At 35.1% G+C, this 19,095-nt stretch overlaps 2 protein-coding genes across 3 annotated transcripts in view; one reads left to right on the forward strand and one right to left on the reverse strand.

The window, feature by feature from the left end:
- The window catches only part of LOC125673935 (actin-binding protein WASF2-like), a 17,554-nt gene extending 15,993 nt beyond the window's left edge, over positions 1-1,561 (reverse strand). Inside the window, exon 1 of one of the 2 annotated variants that reach the window (XM_048910895.2) lies at positions 1,424-1,561. The gene's annotated coding sequence lies outside the window, so the exon portion shown is untranslated. The remainder of the gene's footprint in view (positions 1-1,423) is intronic. The other variant, XM_048910898.2, reaches the window with a different exon arrangement.
- LOC125673934 (pre-mRNA-processing factor 17-like) lies at positions 1,562-17,350 on the forward strand. Its single transcript, XM_048910894.2, has 14 exons — positions 1,562-1,783; positions 3,364-3,450; positions 5,133-5,262; positions 6,306-6,392; positions 7,236-7,378; positions 7,523-7,619; positions 9,383-9,597; positions 10,196-10,343; positions 10,633-10,748; positions 11,795-11,928; positions 12,024-12,100; positions 13,185-13,285; positions 16,420-16,463; positions 16,859-17,350. The coding sequence occupies exons 1-14, from the start codon at positions 1,625-1,627 to the stop codon at positions 17,034-17,036; spliced, it is 1,716 nt and encodes a 571-aa protein (XP_048766851.2). The 5' UTR covers positions 1,562-1,624; the 3' UTR covers positions 17,037-17,350.
- Positions 17,351-19,095: the final 1,745 nt, after the last annotated feature.

Raw genomic sequence — 19,095 nt, forward strand, 5'->3', positions numbered from 1 at the left:
TGTAACTTGAACTTGTATGTCATAATGGAAAAGCAGTATAAACAAATTAAAATGAGTTGCTGTTCAGAATCGGTCTGTGTTTAATCACACTGGGAGCATGTCAGGGGCCTTAATTTGCCAAATTGCTTGGTTTTAACACTGAGGCAATCCCAATATTTAAAAAAAAAAAATTTGCAGCCTGTACATTTTTACAAGAGTGACACAAATAATAACACAACAGCGCAAGGAAAAAACAAATATCAAGTCGTCAAAGTCAAACGTCGATCCATCAGACAGTTTGAGAACACTTCCCCTATAGCAAGATATTCTCGCTAAAATTCAATTATTCCTCTTTAGCAAGAAAGTAAACATTACCTTAAACAGGTGTTTTGGTGTCTTTATTGAAAATAATAGCAAATTGAATAAGTCCGACACACACTCTGCATGGTGTGAGTTGTTTAAAAAATTTACAACACAGTAAAGAAATTCCATATCAATGTTGCTGCACAAGAGGGAAGGAGGCTGAAATCCATGAACACACATCATGAGTGTTTTTGTTTCACATATTTTAGCACTTTCTTCTTTTCATGTGAAACAAGAAGAAATGTACTCCATGGGTGTTTTTCTCAGTTGTACGGGAATCTGGATATTTACTCTCGTTAAAGAGGGATAATCGCGTTTTTGCGAGAATATCTCTTTATAGGGGAAGTGTTGCCAACCTGGTAGAGGCCAAGAAAATTTGAAAGGTTAGATATGACTATTGTTTGAACTCATTGATTTAAACTTGGGACTCATTGTTATAATTTTCATGAGGGTTCACATGAAAACCATTATCAAAATGAATCACTGAATTAACAGGGGATGAGTGCATAATGGCACTCATTCATTCTGAGCCAATTTTAACTCGTCCAGGATTAGCGGAAGACTGCTTTTCATGCACCCTCATTTTTTATGAAATATATTCATAGACAAAATCTTTGCTGAATGCAGGATCAAATTACTGGCTGTCAAAAAAGTTCTACACATTTCAATATTCATGAGTCATTAAACTGAGCTGAGCTACGGTAATTGTGTATATTGCACTTCAAATTTGGTAAAGTTTGCATCCATTGAAGTCTGGTCAATCAAATTCAATGTCAGAAATGACAGTTCGTGACATACTCATTAACTTTATTAAGCCTTGGCACATATTTTATGTCCATCAGTCTGTCAACATCTCTGATATTTGATCTCAGGTACAAAACTTTGCCATAAATTCAAGTTGCATGCAATATACTATAGTTCGAATGAAGTAACTAAGTACTGTAACTGAATGCCAATTTACACCAGCAAAAAAGCAGAAATCTTAGGGCACACCCCGAGATTTTGCTAAATTATCTACAATACACCATGAATTGCTTGTATAGAAAAATTAATTTACCTTTAAATCAAGTGTATCACTTACTTGCTTACACTTTCATGTGTGGTCTAGCCATAGTATTAATGTAAATATCATATCAGTCAATCATCTTTATCTTTGCGAATACTACGGGAAGTCAACAGAAAATGGCGATATCTCGAAATTTCTCGTTCCTTGAACGAGAATTCATAACCGGAAGTAAAGTGCGAGATTTGCTCAAATGTCTCAAAAACGAAAAACGAAATCATGTTGACGATTCAGAATTACTACAGCGATTCTAGTGACACAGAAGATGATAAGCCAACGTCATCAGATGATTTCAATGCCCATCTTAAGCCACTTGATTCTGATAAGAAGTCCATAACCACAGTAGCTTTAAACGCTGCCCCGGCTATAGCGACAAAGGTACGATCGTATGACGAAAATTATTTCGAATTTCCTTAGTTGAAACTCTCGGAGAAATAGAAATCATGTTTATAGCGACAAAGGTATCAGTCTTCACGAAAAACTTTGTGAAGCACAGGCCCTTCGGGCCTCCCAGTATAATAATTTTGCAAGCCCGAACAATATTTTAATGGCCCAAAATATTTTATCTAATTTGACCACTTGTCATTTGCAAGGTGTTGCATGCTGATTCTACACTATAGATACATGTATGTTCTACTGTAGGAAAATATACAACTGACATTAAAAGGATTACATATCTTATTTTTCAAAAATATTAATCTCGCAGATGACATCAGCAGCTCCTGTTCAGAATCTGCTTTGTTTTGTAATCACCACGTACAAAACATTTTGTTTTCTCAAGAATTAGATCTTAGCAAAGGCCCACCCTTGGTCCAATGGGGCATGGATTTTCGTTCTCTTTTCTCCTTGGCTTGTGCGACCGTTTTTCTTTATTTGGATCTGATGGTTGTGATTGCTAAATACGCTTAATGTGAGGTTTTGAATTTCACGGACGACCCCCCTCCCTACATGGGCACTGGAAGTTAATGTAAATATATAGTATGTGCATGTATTTTTTATACATGCACATACTATACATGTATATTTACATTAACTTCCAGTGCCCGTGCCTCCCTATACTTCAGAAAAGACAGCATGGTTGAAAAATGATCGATGCGAAAGTCTGAGTTAATCTCACGCTTTATTTGTAATATATACAACACATACAATAAAACATTTACAGGCCCGTCAGACTCCTGGGTTAAATATTTGTAGAAGCCCGATCCCAATTTTACTGGCATCGGGCCACCGGTTAACGTCGAAGACTGAGGTATGATCGTACGACGAAAATTATTTCAAATTTTCTTAGTTGTTTCAACTCGGAGAAATAGAAATCATATATACATTTTATAGGGTTGACACTGGGGGTGATCTACACCGGTCAGTTCCATATTAATTTTATTCTTTTACTGATTTTATGAATTAAGTGAGGAACCGTATGTTGAGTAAATAGAGTTCTTAAAACATAATTTACCAACAAGCAGCTAGAACAATAAAATAGGTTCAGCCAGGAGAAGAGAGGACCAATAAAAACAAACACTAGAGAAATTGCTGAATTACATATATGTTATCATCTCTATTGTTATACATGTTCTCTTTCCAAACCAAAACTGGTCCATTCTTCACTGCTGCTGAACAGTTAGTTCATTTGTTTTTTGTTTTGTTGTTATTTCCATTATTTGGGATCTTCCTTTTTAACAGGCTTAATGAATTATTTAATCAGCCAGTTAGGCATCAAACTTGAAAACTAACTATGCATTTAGATAATCTACAATTAGAATTTTTCATGAGTGGGGACAGGCTTGGCAGTTAATACAGCATGTATATATAGGACAATTTTCTATTTTGAACTTCAATTAGAAAACAAAATTTTTCCTCTGCTTATATGTTTAAATTGTGCATAATTTGCATGCACTGTTTCTTTGATTAATAAATCTTGCTTATTTTTCTTTCTAAAGTTTTTGTATATTTCATTTCAGGAAGATATAGAACAGAAAAGACACATTGGACATTCTGTGAAAGAAGTAACTTACAATCCAAAGTATGATGAACTGTATGCACCACAGGTAAAACCAATAACAAAACCATGTCACAGGTAAAACCAATAACAATATCATGTCACAGGTGAAACCAATAACAAAATCATGTCACAGGTGAAACCAATAACAATATCATATCACAGGTAAAACCAATGTCACTGGTTTACTGTCTAGTCAACCTCAGAAGGGACTTTCGACGTTTGGTTACCTTTCTGTCAGACAGTCTGGTCATTCCACAGAGTTTTTAAAATCTGATTCTAGCATGTAGGGCTTATTTGCACAAAAGTTGATTATTAAAGTTTAAGTGACAGTTAATACCTAGTTGATTATTAAAGTTTAAGTGACAGTTGACACCTAGTTGATTATTAAAGTTTAAGTGACAATTAACACCTAGTTGATTATTAAAGTTTAAGTGACAATTAACACCTAGTTGATTATTACAGTTTAAGTGACAGTTAACACCTAGTTGATACTATATGAATGTAAGAGTTAATGGCAAAGTAACTGCTAGTTAAAGTTAATTATCCTTCATGCAGCTAGATCCTGGGCATTTGAATAGATTTTCCAATCCTAACAATGAAATGTAGTATTATAAAGGAAAACTTGATGGACCAACAGTTTTCAAAAATCTCTAAAGGGAGCTAACTTTAGCTAAATACAATAAATTATTATCTGTTGTTGCAAAGCAATCATTTTTTTTTTTTTTGTCTTTCTTTTTGTTTTGTAGATTAACATTTGAACACTGTCAACTACCTCTCAAATACTAATAGCCAATAATTTTCACTCAAATTGGCATGTAACAATATTGCATGAAGATAAAAAAAAAAATTTGAAGGTTCTGCCCCCCCCCCCCCCCCCCCCCCCCCCTCCTCCCAAGCCAAGTGGCAGGACCGAAACTTAAACAGAACTATACAGACTTAATACATCTTCTTTTCGTCTTTCAATATCTAGGGAAAGTATCTTAAAATCTAATTCTCGCAAGCATCTCCAGGTAGTGCAGATTCACGTATGTTCATATTGTGGCTCCCTGAATATGGATGCCACAATAGAGGATGAACGATTTATACTGGAATTTATAGGATTAATTAAAAAATTTTATTTCTGACTCAACAAGAGTTGGACCATGATTAGTCATATTGATATATGCAAGCATCATCAGTTCAAAATTCAGGGCCCCAGGGACAGTGTTCAGCCATATTTTATTTGGGAATATACAGGAAATTAATTTCAACAAATTCTTTTCAAGAGTTGTAAGGCCACACTAAATCATATCTAAATGCAACTGTTTCAAAATGTGTGTATTCTTTTAATGTCCCTGCGAGTATAGATGAGGGCATATTGTTTTTTCCTGTCTGTCTGAAATTTGAACCTTGCTCAAAACTTATAGTGATAGGGTTTTCATATACAGTTTATTTCTTGTGGCAAGACCTTTTTATGTGGTACCAATTTTTTAACCTTGTGACCTTGATGTTTGACCTACTTTTAAGAAAACTTTATTAAATCTTCTGAACTATATAAGATACGGCTTTCATAATTTGCATATTATAGATTCTTTATGATAAGGCCTTACATTTCTAATATGATCTTTGACCTTGTTATCTTGACCGTTGAGTTTGACACAGAAATGAATATGAATTTTGATTTTATGCACAAGAAATCTGTGAAAGTTATGAAGAGTTCCTAAAGTTCTGTGACTGTTTTTTAAACAGGTGGGACCTGCCAATCCATTTAAAACCCGACAAATGCAGGCCACAAGGAACACACTCTCAGGGTTTGCTGAGGCAGCCCATGTCAGTAACTTTGAGTTTGAAAACCAGAGAAGAACATTTCATAGTTACGGTATGCAGAGTTTTATATTTTCTGTCAGATTTACTCTGTTTCAGTAGAACTGTAGTTTAATTAAGGTATGCTGAGTTTTATATTTTCTGTCAGATTTACTCTGTTTCAGTAGAACTGTAGTTTAATTATGGTATGCTGAGTTTTATATTTTCGGTCAGATTTACTCTGTTTCAGTAGAACTGTAATTTAATTAAGGTATGCTGAGTTTTATATTTTCTGTCAGATTTACTCTGTTTCAGTAGAACTGTAGTTTAATTAAGGTATGCTGAGTTTTATATTTTCTGTCAGATTTACTGTTTCAGTAGAACTGTAGTTTAATTATGGTATGCTGAGTTTTATATTTTCGGTCAGATTTGCCTTTTTTCAGTAGAACTTTAGTTAAGTCAAATTCTTTTTCTGCAATATGCCTGAAAATCTTTGGCAAAGTTTAGGAATACATTTTCTGTTGTGCTCAGATTATTTTGAGACTGGATAAATTATCTTTACTAATTATTTAAAATTTGACGTATTATTAATTTTTCTGCACAGGATATCATATGGATCCCATGGAGGGATTAGTAATTATATATATACCATGGATCCCTTGGAGGGAGTAGTAGTTATTATTTTTTGTACAGGATATACTATGGATCCCTTGGAGGGAGTAGTGATTACTCATTTTTCTGTACAAGATATACTCATAGATCCCTTGGAGGGAGTAGTAGTTATTCATTTTTCTATCCAGGATTTACTATGGATCTCCTGGAAGGAGTAGTAATTATTCATGTTTTCACTGCATGGATCCCTTGGAAGGAGTAATTATTATTCATTTTTCTATATGGGATATACCATGGGATGATCCCTTGGAGGAAGTACAGTAGTAATCATTAATTTTTCTTCACAGGATATATTATGGATCCCTTGGAGAGAGTAGTAATTATTAATTTTTCTATACAGGATATATGCTATGGATTCCTTGAAGGGAGTAGTAATTATTCATTTTCTGTACAAGATATGCTATGGATCCCTCGGAGGGAGTAGTAATTATTCATTTTTCTATTCAGGATATGCTATGGATCCCTCGGAGGGAAACAGCATAGTAGCAGAACCAGTGATGGTGGGGGATGAATCTGCTAATGATGAATATAAAGGTAAGTACATAGTAGATGGCCTTTTATCTCCATGAAAGAGGAACAAAGTGTAGGTCATTTCCCAGACACAAAAAAGTTTCATTATCATTGTTATCCCCTCGTAATTCATTGTGAGAGGAGATATGGTAGTGGGACCATTCGTGTGTGGGTAAGTATACAGAGAGTGTGTGTGTGTAATGCTGAGCTTGTAGACATTCTACAGGCCACAATTTTTGATCAAGAGAAGAAGAACTCTTTGATTTGGGTGGTCAAAAGGTCAAGGTCACTAGGATACTTCATAGGAAAAGCTTGTAGACACTCTACAGGCCACATTTTTAGATTAATCGATTTGATACTTGACATGTAGCTTTGTTATCAAGAGAGGAAGAACCTTATTGATTTTGGGGTCAAAAGGTCAAGGTCACTACGGAGACTTCATAGAAAAAGTTTGTGAACACTCATTGTCTTACAGAACCCTTGTTGTTATATCATACATGTTTAGTTTTTTTTTTTGTTTTTTGTTTTTACTCTGAATTTTGTAAGAACTATACACGAGGAATTGATTATCGCATAATTACGTGAAAACTCTTGATCAATAGACCACTTGCTAATTTATGATCACGTGATTTGACGATGAGGCATTTCACGATATCATGTACTCACTTAAAATAAGGAATTTACGGTACTACATGAAGGCCGTTTTAGTTATAATGAATGATGTAGTGAATGTTTGAGACATGCTGAGTAAATTCACTACATCCATGTTTGGTATATTCAAATTTTATGAATGTAAAAAATGATTTCATTTATTGTAGAAGTGTATCTGTTGATTAAAAAAAAATCTGCTTTTTTTATTTTCATTAGGTAAAAGCGTTTTTGAATCTGCAAAGAAAAGGCCTGAGGATAAAAGGAAACGACATCGAAATGACGACCCTGGGGATATTGAGGGATATTTAGGACCTTGGGGCAAATTTTTAGATGAAAAAACAGTGATGAAACCAAATGAAGTAAGACGGAAAATTCTTTACATTAACAATGTTTCTGTATAAAAATCGTTGGCACTTTACTTTAACTCACATTTTCTATGTCAGATAACTTGAGAAGGTTATATGCTATGAGAACCTGAATCAGGTTTGTTTTTGATTTTGTAGGAAGAGAAGAAGGAACTAGATGAAATTTTAGCCAAAAGAAGTAAAGCTACAAAACAAACTGAGGAGAAAAGTGCTGATGAGAAGACCACTCTTCACAGTATGAATTACTCTCTGTATTATCCAGTCTCAGAAATCCGGACCATGAATTACCCAATGTATTATTCAGTCTCAGAAATCCGGACTAAGAATTACTCAATGTATAATCCAGTCTCAGAAATCTGGACCATGAATTACCCAATGTATTATCCAGTCTCAGAAATCTGGACTATGAATTACTCAATGTATAATCCAGTCTCAGAAATCCAGACTATGAATTACTCAATGTATAATCCAGTCTCAGAAATCTGGACTATGAATTACTCAATGTGTAATCCAGTCTCAGAAATCCAGACAGTGAATTACTCCATGTATTATCCTGTCTCAGAAATCCGGACTATGAAGTACTCAATGTATTAATTATCCTGTCTCAGAAATCCGGACAATGAATTACTTAATGTATTATCCTGTCTCAGAAATCTGGATTATGAATCACTCAATATACATACATATAATCCAGTCTCAAAAATCTGGACTCTTTGATTCCAGTCTAAATCATATGGATAAATGAAGCATCTGGTTAACTCATCACATATCTTAGAGAAAAAAACCCGAATAAAAATAATTGATTTACTCATGAAAGATATGATGATATGTAAGAAGTAAGTAGGTCAAAAGGCAAAAAATATGTAATTCTTGAGAGAAAAAACATGAGTTTTTAAACAAAAAAATAAACAAAAGACACTGGCAGATTTGAGCGCGAGATCTGTGGTAAAGTATCCCGATGCCTTATTCACTGAGCTATGTAGATATACAAATGAATCAATTGATACATGTAATTTCACAAAACATTTGAGTTGCCATCTTGTAACAAAGTGTCATAAAATGTGCAAGTCTTGATGTAGTGAGTTACCTTAAAGCAAGCTTTAAAAGACTGATGGAAAAAAAAAAGATTATGGAGATTGGAGAATCTGCTTGTACCCATTATACAATATATGGAGAATATTACATGTTAAGATTCATATCGTATTTCATATCAGCCCAGGTGGCCCCATATCAGTCCTTGGGCGTATGCTATTCTATTTATCATATGCTTAAATATTTACATAAAATATAGTGATTATAAGGAGGGATTTTTTAAAATCTGATATTGGGTTTTACATAATGGTATTGTATTTATCACATACAGGTTATACAAATATGACATAGACATAAGGGGATTTAGAACATTTTCAGATAGCTAATCAATTTGATTCTGAGCCTATAAGGGATATAGAACATTGTCAGATAGCTAATCAATTTGATTCTGAGCCTCTGTAAACTAACACATGCTCTTGAATTGATATGCATTTTTGCATGCTGGTCTGATATGTGATATGGGTTTTTTGGACTGGTCGTTGATATCAGCTATTGTGATGTCATCAATATCTCACAGTGCAGAATCAATATAATTATTAACTACCATGAAACCTGTCTAATTTGACATACACTGGGAGACTAATTTTTTTTGTCAGTATACACATTGTGTTGGATTAGACAGTGTAAAAGAAAACAATGAAAATATGAAGTTGAGAATGAAAATATGGGTTGGAATGCCCAGAGAAAAGGATTGCACAGGCGTCGGATTAGGCAGTTTTCACTGTACATGATAAAGAGCAGTAAAAAAATCACTGTTGTTTTAAATATGTTGTAAGTCATAAGTTCATATCACTCAATATTCTCTATAAATTACAGATTATTTTAATGCAGATAAGTGCAATTCTTTGTGAGCACTTTGTAATTGTTCCTTAATTTGGCAATTTTTGATTTTGCATTCAATTTCAGTCAAAGATGCCTACGACTATCAAGGGAGATCATTCTTACACATCCCTCAAGATGTCGGGATCAACCTCAAGTCGGAACATCCACCAGAAAAATGCTTCCTGCCCAAGAAACAGATTCACACCTGGACGGGGCACACCAAGGGGGTTTCAGCGATTCGTTGGTTTCCTTTGTCTGCTCATCTTCTGTTGTCCTGCAGCATGGACTGCAAAATTAAGGTGATTCATGTAAACTGTTAATCATATACCTCTCTGAAGGAGAGAGGGTGGGGGCATATTGTGTATCAAACCAAGATTCCCAGGAATTCATAATTTTTTATTGAAAGTTGAATCAAGTATTTGAATTGAACATTATGTTCTACCAATCTCAACCGAACGTAAATTATTTATATCCTTATTCAAAATCAAAAATCATAACAGAAACACCAATATTATGGGTGGCAGCTCCTGCACATTTTATTGATAACATTGCTCAACATTCAATGCTTTACCTTTACTAAAAACAATTATACAGTGTACCCAACTCAAAACCTGGGGTGGGGTGTGTGTATTGTGAGTGAAATGCACACAGACTTAAGCTCGAATGACAAAATACAAAGACCTCACTACATTTAAAGCCATATAGCCATTTCCTGCCACAGGAAAACTTGTCAAACAGGTATTCATACTCCACCAGGTAAAAATAGAAAATATGTGTTTGAAAGGAAATTGTATGATTATATCAATGCTTGAATACCCTTAAGGCTATTACATGTGTTTTATTTTCATTAAACAGTGTACTGAAAGTTAACTTAAGAAGTATTGGGGTGTTGTTTAGATCTGGGAGGTGTACAATGAGAGACGGTGCATACAGACCTATAACGGCCACAAACAGGCAGTGAGGGACATCACCTTCAACAACTCAGGGAGCGAGTTCCTCAGCTGTGGGTATGACAGGTACATCAAACTGTGGGACACAGAGACAGGTAAGTCTGCACTGCATGGTCGTGACCTGAATAAAAGGCGGATTGATGTACATTATATATATAGTATATACCGTTAGATCCATCTTATCTGACACCTTTGAACTCCATGACACTCTGAATTCTGACTTTATTTTCATTCCTAACTGCCAATTTTTTTTCCACTGTGCAATCCAACATCCTGTCTAATCTAAAACTAAATTTATCCCCTATAGTATCCAGATTAGACGGGTTTCGCTGTGCTTGTATGTTGATGATAAGAGTGTGTATATTGTTATGTTTATATGTACAGGTGAATGCAAGTCTCGCTTTACTAGTCGCAAGGTGCCCTACTGCATTAAGTACCACCCAGAGGAAGACAAACAGCATTTGTTTGTGGCAGGAACGTCAGATAAAAAGATTGTCTGTGTAAGTGACTTCAATTTGAGGTTTATGCTTCTGATTCATTGAATTAAACAAAAGAAAGGAAAGTTAATTGCCTGAACTTGAAAACCATGTTGCTGTCAAATTTTAACAATTAATGATGTTTTATGGTGGGAGGGGTGTAGCTTTTTGTAAAATTGAAATACATAATAAAGAATTGAATTGTTTATTCTGTATATAGATAACGGTACATACAAATATACTTACATGCAATTATACACATAAATGCCAAGGATAACCCATGAAAAATCCAAAGCTTATTTCCAGTGGGGTCCTTTGATGCAAGAATCTTGGTGCTTGGGGTCATTATGTGGGAGAAAAAAGGAGTACATGGGGGAAACCCACGTGTCCAAGCGGGTGACCACCATACCCTCTCACCACTGCCGATCACGTGTCCGAGCGGGTGACCACCATACCCTCTCACCACTGCCGATCACGTGCCATACCCTCTCACCACTGCCGATCACGGGGATCAAACTTGGGTCACAGCAGTAAAAAGTGAAAACACAACCTCTACACTTCCCCCAACACCCTGTAATTTCAATACAAACTGCAACCTGTGGGGATCCGGGTTAGAATAGGTCCTCAGTATCCCTTGCTTATTGTAAGAGACAACTAAATGGGGCAGTCCTTTGGACGAAACCGCAAAAAGTAAGGCGCCGTGTCACATCAGGTGTGGCATGATAAAGATCCCTCCCTGCTAAAAGGCCATAAGTGTCGAGCATAGGACTAAATTTTGCAGCCCTTCATCAGCAATGGTTGAGCGAGAAATTCAAGAGTGGGATGTCAAATAATATACAATCAATGATTCTGAAAACAATAAGACATGCTATATCCTTACACACATTTCTTACACTGTCGGAGTAAATAACTCTAAGTTACACATTTCTTCTGATAACAGTGGGACATTCGGTCTTGTTGGAGTACGTAAATAACTCTAAGCTTACACATTTCTTCTGATAACAGTGGGACATTCAGTCTTGTTGGAGTAAGTAAATAACTCTAAGCTTACACATTTCTTCTGATAACAGTGGGACACTCGGTCTGGCGAGATTGTGCAGGAGTATGACAGACATTTAGGAGCGGTGAACACCATCACGTTTGTGGATCAGAACAGGCGATTCGTGTCCACCTCAGACGATAAAAGTCTACGAGTCTGGGAATGGTAAGTAGTGTTTGTTTGGTGGAAGTGGACATATTTTAATCTTCATTTAATATTCGGAGGTTTTAAACAGTTACACAAGACCTGTTTCTTACTAGGGATATTCCTGTGGACTTTAAGTACATAGCTGATCCCAGCATGCATTCCTGTCCTGCTGTGCAGCTTTCACCGAATGGTAAGTAGGCAGAAGTTAATTCACAGCCAAGATCCACAAGTGTAAATCCAGTGTATACAACACAAACTGCAAGTGTATCGATGTCACACTCAGCACATATTGTGAGTCTAATGGTGTCAAAATCAATACAAACCATAAATATAATGATGTCACAACAACAACCATGAGTGTAATGGTGTATAAATCAATATAAAGCCATTGAAACAAACAACCCAACGTCTTCGGTCACAATCATTAACAGAAACTTATTGACCTGGGCCCAAGACCATAAATTGAAAATAGACTTAGGTAAAATTTTGATTACTTATATCTTAAGATATATCCAGCACAGATGTTTAAAAACACTGCAGATTTATAAAAAATTCAAATGGAAACATATACTGAAAATTTTATTTGTTTATACAAATTATTTCAAAAGTTAAGTGGATTTGAAATTTAGACTTAAGAATTTAGACTTATGGTCTTTATTTATATCGATCTGTCATTTTGTTGTATTTAAAAGTAGACTAAACATTCATCCTGGTCTTTATTTACTGTATCTCTCAGTACTCTCAGTACTTTGATTGTATTTATAAGTGAACTAAACATTCATTTTGTATTCTGATAGTTTTGAAATACCAGGGAATCATTTAATTTCATGGAGTTCAATTTTCATGGGTACCCTATCCCATGAAATTCAAATCACAATGAAATTTACAATTAAATTAATATTATGTTTCAAGTGTATGGAAACCATAAGTGTGAAATAACATCTCAACAAAACTTAAAATCTTGACAGTCCATAAAAATTGGTCGCATTCAACTGGATGATAATTTACACTGTAAATGCACATATTAGACTCTTTGTGAAGATTTATGTTAATATCAAACTTTAAGAAAATAGTAAAAGAGCAATAGCACAAATAGAAAGGTTCTCTTTCCTGAGGATTGACCATGAATGAGATCCAGTAATTAATAGAACATCGCATTGCAATGAATTATGGTACATGAATTTGGAGAATAAATGGATATGGTATATTAGGGCAAGATTTGTAGAACATTTTGATGATGAGGTTCTGATTTTATATTACGATTTGCTTTTTAGGTAAATGGCTTGCCTGTCAGTCTATGGATAACAAGATCATCATCTTCAACGTACTAAACAGATTTAAATATATGCGGAAAAAGACATTCACCGGACACATGGTAAGTATCCAGGCAATACACAACTTCCGAGATATCAGCTCTTTTGTGATGGAGGTATGTTTAGTATTCTGTTGAACGCTTAGGTGGGTACAACATGTATTATAGACAGTTATGTAAACAAGGATAACGGTTAGGAAAGTGTAAATTTTGTTTATATCAGCAGTTGGTATACATTAAACTGACCATATCAAGAATAATACTTGTTTAAATTAGGCTATTAAGTTAAATATGAAATTATTTTTTATTTCCTTTTCTACACTAGTGATACTTTTATCAAAAAAAGATGGTGATTATCCATTTTTGTTTGAGCTATTTTATTTTCAAATACTCATAAACTTACTAAATTTGTTTGCCCCTGCAGTTCGGATGGTCACATGACATCTGGCAATTATCCTTTAGGCAATATATATGAAGTCAGCAATAAGTATTTGTACCTACCACATGAATACGAAAACATGTTTTGTGTCTCACCTTGTGCAAGAGTTCAAACAAGGGAAATAACTATTGGGTAATTTTGAAATTGCATAGTTATTGGTATATTGTTATGGCAGAGATTTATCATCATTTGATGAAATTGTCGATGAGAAATTACTTACTGTGATTGTCGATGAGAAATGACTTACTGTGATCACGTACAGGGTGTATAGGAAGGTGTTCCTTCTGTCAACTGGCAAATTTCTCCAGTGAATATCTCCAATATGTCTGTTGATTTTCTTTTTCAAAGGTTGTTAAATTGATACCAAAAACCATTGTCATCAGTGCATTATTTTCACACATTTGACAACCCCAGATTGTGTTAGCATTCTGAGTGTTTGTGTGGAGTATTGGTATGGAATTATGAGTCATTTTTAGCTCTTCTGAGCCAAAGGCTCAAAGAGCTAATGCTATGGCCATTTGTGCGGTGTGCGTAAACTTTTTAGAAAAAGGGCTATAACTCAAGAACCCCTTGGCCAATTTTTTTCAAATTTGTTACAGGGTATCATTGGCCCAAGGGCTTTCATACATACTAAATAGAGGGATGTGACCCTTTAACAAGGGGAGATAATCAGGAAAATACAAACAAAAGTAGTGGTTGCTAAAAAATCTTCTTCTCAAGAACCACAGGGCAGATTATCACCAAACTTACACATAAGGATGAGGATATGTTATAGATTAAAATTGTTCAAGGCATTACCCTGGGGCAAAGGGCGTGGTCTCAAGGTCACTTCAAAGTTGACCTAAATTTAAAATTTTTTTAAATTCCTTAAATCTTAGATATTTTAGTCATTATAAGGACTAGGATCATCAAATTTTGACATTTGATGCATCTTAGGACCTTGTGTCAAGTTGTCTCAAAAGTAGGTCACGGTGACCTACTTTTTGAATTTTGCAGGTATTTATTTTAAAATTAATTTTGATGCATATCTTGGACACTTTGAAGCCTATGATCATCAAAACTTGTCAGTTGGTGGATCACGGGACCTTGAAATGCGTCAACTGAAAAATAGGTCACCGTGACCTACTTTCTGAATTTTATGGCTTATCATTTATAGATATATTTTAAGTTGTCATTTCAAATACCGAGAGGTTTAGAATCATCAAATCTTGTAAGTTGATGCATCTTGAGGCCTTGAAACATATTTATAAAAAAGTAGGTCACAGTGACCTACTTTTTGAATTTTGCAAATATTCAAATTTCACATTTTCAATTTTAGATTCATATTTTGGGCACTGTAAAACCTAGGATCATCAAACTTTGTCAGTTGATGCGTCTTCAGTCTTCGGTTTGTGTCGACCAAAAAGTAGGTCACCGTGACCTACTTTTGGTATTTGACAGCTAAATTACTATATTTCAGACACTATTTGACCTACAATCATCAAACTTTGTCAGTTGATGCATCTTGAGTCTTCGGAGTGTATCGACCCAAAAGTAGGTCACTGTGACCTACTTTTGGCATTTGACAGTTATATTTATATATTTCAGTCACTAATTGACCTACAATCATCAAACTTTGACAGTTGATGTATCTTGAGTCTACGGAGTGTGTCGACCAAAAAGTAGGTCACCTTGACCTACTTTTGGAATTTGATGGCTATATTTATATATTTCAGATACTATTTGACCTACAGTCATCAAAGTTTGTCAGTTGATGGGTCTTGCATGTTCGAAGGGTTTCGACCAAAAAGTAGGTCAACTTGACCTGCTTTTGGAATTGGACACCTATATTTATATATTTCATATACTATTTGACCTACAGTCATCAAACTTTGTCAGTTGATGCGTCTTGCATGTTCAAAGGGTGTTGACCAAGAAGTAGGTCACCTTGACCTACTTTTGGAATTGGACGGCTATATTTATATAATTCAGATACTATTTGACCTACAGTCATCAAACTTTGTCAGTTGTTGGGTCTTGCATGTTTGAAGGGTGTTGACGAAAAAGTAGGTCACCTTGACCTACTTTTGGAATTTGACGGCTATATTTATATATTTCAGATACTATTTGACCTACAGTCATCAAACTTTGTCAGTTGATGGGTCTTGCATGTTCGGAGTTCGCTGACCAAAAAGGAGGTCACCATGACCTACGATTGGAATTTGACAGCTATATTTCAATATTCAGATACTAATTGGCTTAAAATCATCAAACTTTGTCAGTTGATATTTCTTGAGTTCTCAAAATGTGTAAACCAAAAAGTAGGTCACATTGACCTACTTTTTTTGAATTCTTAGGATTTAACTAAAGATTTAGAATACTAAGAGGCTAAGAATAGAAATGGTGGGGTTGTACAATTTATCAGAAGAGCGATTCTAGGCCCTTGGGCCTCTTGTTAGAGTATCAATATGGAATTTCGTATATGTTTCTGTAGAGTATGGATATGGAGTTCCTTCCAGAGATAATTTTGTAATGTTGAATAACAAATGGTTTTTCATGTGATCACCAGATTAGCTGTATAGATATAAGAAAATGTGCCTGTCCAAAGAATCTGCGATGCTAGGATTGTAACAAATACTTTTTGTGGATTTTATAAAGCCTGAGTCAATGCATTACAATGTTGTCACTTCAGTTATACATCAGTTGAGTACCAGACAGAGAGGTAAATAATGTCCTATAAGATAGCGATAGTTTACCTTTCATTACGTTTTTCTTACAGGTGGCAGGCTACGCTTGTGGAGTGGATTTTTCTCCGGATATGAGGTATGATCAATAAAGTTTACAATGAATGTGTATTTGATCATTAACACACATCATACAGGTGAGATGGATCATTATAAACAGTAACTTCATCAAAATTCTGACTACAAAAGAACCACTACTTTCCTTGGGATCCAATGTTATGGTTTAAGAAAAATGGTAATGTTGATAGTAATTCAGTTTTGTGTTCCTACAATGACAACAGCAAATATTACACACACAAAAACAACAAAACTAATGCAGATGCCTGCTCAAATAGAGGAATTTTTTTTCGAGAATCCCAAGCTAGGTCATATTTTTTTGTAGAAGAGTGGGAATTACATGTATCATTTTATTTTGAGAGTTTTGATTTGTCGAATATATACATCAAATAAATTCGCTTTTTTATTTGTCAACAGCTACTTGATCTCTGGGGACGCTGATGGTAAATTGTATATCTGGGACTGGAAAACCACAAAACTGTACAACAAATTCAAAGCCCACGATGATGTGTGTGTTGGGGCGTTGTGGCACCCTCACGAAACGTCGAAAGTGGCCACGTGTGGCTGGGACGGCGTCATCAAATACTGGGACTGAGGATACAATGTCGTCATTAGTGATGGTAGTTTCTTACGTCAGGTGATGATGCGATGTTCAAGGCAGCTGTGTAGGACGCAATACGTGTGCCGTCTCCCTCGGACACGTGCGAGGATCATAAGGGAAAACGGAAATTATTGAGAATTGGCATTGCAAATTCATTACAGTGTATACAAGAAGGGAAAGAGCATTTTAATGGAATGAAAAGTAAACAACATTCACTTTTTATTGTCTGCACTTGAGATGCATTACTTTGTCTATTTAAAATGTCTTTCATAATTTGTATTTTATGAAAATATAAAGATGAAATTTTGGATGCACATATTTTTTTCTTTTAAAAATCTGTGATTCACACCTAATTTAGCTGCAGAACTGTTGCTCTCTGGGTAAAAAAGTTGGGGCAATTTTTTCCCAAGAGAGCTACAGTTATGCAACAACACCTGGACATGATGTACATGGAGGTAATGCATTGTCTAGGTTTAGTGAAGATTCGAGTTTATTCACATTATAATTTAATTCTTATTGTATTCTAGTCTCTGATTGGTCAAATTCCAATAGAGGAATGCAGGTTATTTTTGTATAACCTGGTTTGGTATGGGGACACACCCCCCTTGACAACCAGCTGTCGGCACTATTTTTTTCTCTCTCTAAATTTACATAGCAGCACTGTTTTGAGCCTTCTATGGAATAGAAAGTCAATGTGTGCAATAAGATACTTTGGTTTAATACACATATTGTTTTCTCATTGTCAATTAGCATCTACTTGTAAGCAAATCACTGTTGTAAAACATCTTTCTCTGTATGATGGTTGGTTAATAGATTAAAACAAAGATATTATATTCGAATTAATGATTTACCAAGTAGGCATTGCCCTGTTTATTTTGAAATACATTTCTCACTGGGGGAAAGGAGTTGTTGTTTCATTCCTTGATCCACCTTTCAACAAAGCAAACAAAAAATCATATGTCACATTGATCACATAATGTTAGTCACATTGACATGTGGATCGCGATTTGTCCTTATGGATATTTTCTTGTGTCAGATTTACTATTAGCGACAACGTTGCATGCAAGGGTAAGTTTTCATGCAGTAGAAATTTTCACAAATCCGCAAATTATTGCATTTTCTGATATTTGAAGACTTACTTTGTGTAGGCCTAAAGCAATGCAATTTCCCGTATATTTTCAATCTGTCAGAGATGAGTGACTTCAAAGCCGATCTCCAAAGGGCAGCGAAACATGCATTGCATGCATAGTTTACACATATTTTCTGTTATGACAAACTTCACCTTTGATACAATAATTTGATAAATAGGCTCCGTAGAACTAAGATTAAAGATGGTTGCCTTCACAGCTAGACGCTTTGTCGTTGTTGCCAAGTGCATCATTGCGTGGCTCAGTTGACTTATATTTTTCCAAATTTATGTACATTTTGACAAACGAAGGTTAGTACCTTTGTCTCTTGCATTAAGTTATAAAGAATGACTTAATTCTGGGACATATTATATGAGTAAAACCTGGTTTAGGTCAGTTTACTGTTTTTCATAATTTGTTTCACGGATTATAAATCGTAAACTGACCCAAACCACGTAATACTCGTATAATAAGCCCCAGAATTAAAGTCATTCGTTAAATCAACCCCCAAGGGCTGAGCCACAAGAGAGTTTTAAAGTTTTCTTTGAAATCAAGAACCACAACAGTACAGTTTTTAAAAAACCATGACGCTATGACTAATGTTTCACCTTAATTGGGGTTTACAGTTCTACTATAAAGATATAGGAAAATTCTTTATAACATCTCTTGAAGAGCCATTGAACTACAATATGTGAAATTAATATGCAAACATCTTAATGTAGTGTAGAATCAGGTTTGTTGACACTGGAAGGGATAATTGGCGTTTTACATAGAAAATAAGCCACTGCGTGGGTGAGTGATATTGCCCATGTGCCTCTTGTTTTTCATCTGCCTTTACAATTTTGTTTCCTAATTCTGAACAACAGATGCAATGTGTGACTGCCTTTATGAGAATGAGTATTAAAGCTGTTCTGGCTAGTTCTCAT

The sequence above is a fragment of the Ostrea edulis genome, chromosome 3 (assembly GCF_947568905.1).
Source record: "Ostrea edulis chromosome 3, xbOstEdul1.1, whole genome shotgun sequence".
NCBI classification, from domain to species: domain Eukaryota; kingdom Metazoa; phylum Mollusca; class Bivalvia; order Ostreida; family Ostreidae; genus Ostrea; species Ostrea edulis.

What these genes read in the sequence shown, in the direction of transcription:
- LOC125673934 (XM_048910894.2), top strand. Translation starts at nt 1,625, where the DNA reads ATGTTGACGATTCAGAATTACTACAGCGATTCTAGTGACACAGAAGAT. An exon ending in TGCTAATGATGAATATAAAG is followed by an intron (nt 6,393 to 7,235) that starts GTAAGTACATAG and finishes TATTTTCATTAG; the next exon opens with GTAAAAGCGTTTTTGAATCT. An exon ending in TGAGAAGACCACTCTTCACA is followed by an intron (nt 7,620 to 9,382) that starts GTATGAATTACT and finishes ATTCAATTTCAG; the next exon opens with TCAAAGATGCCTACGACTAT.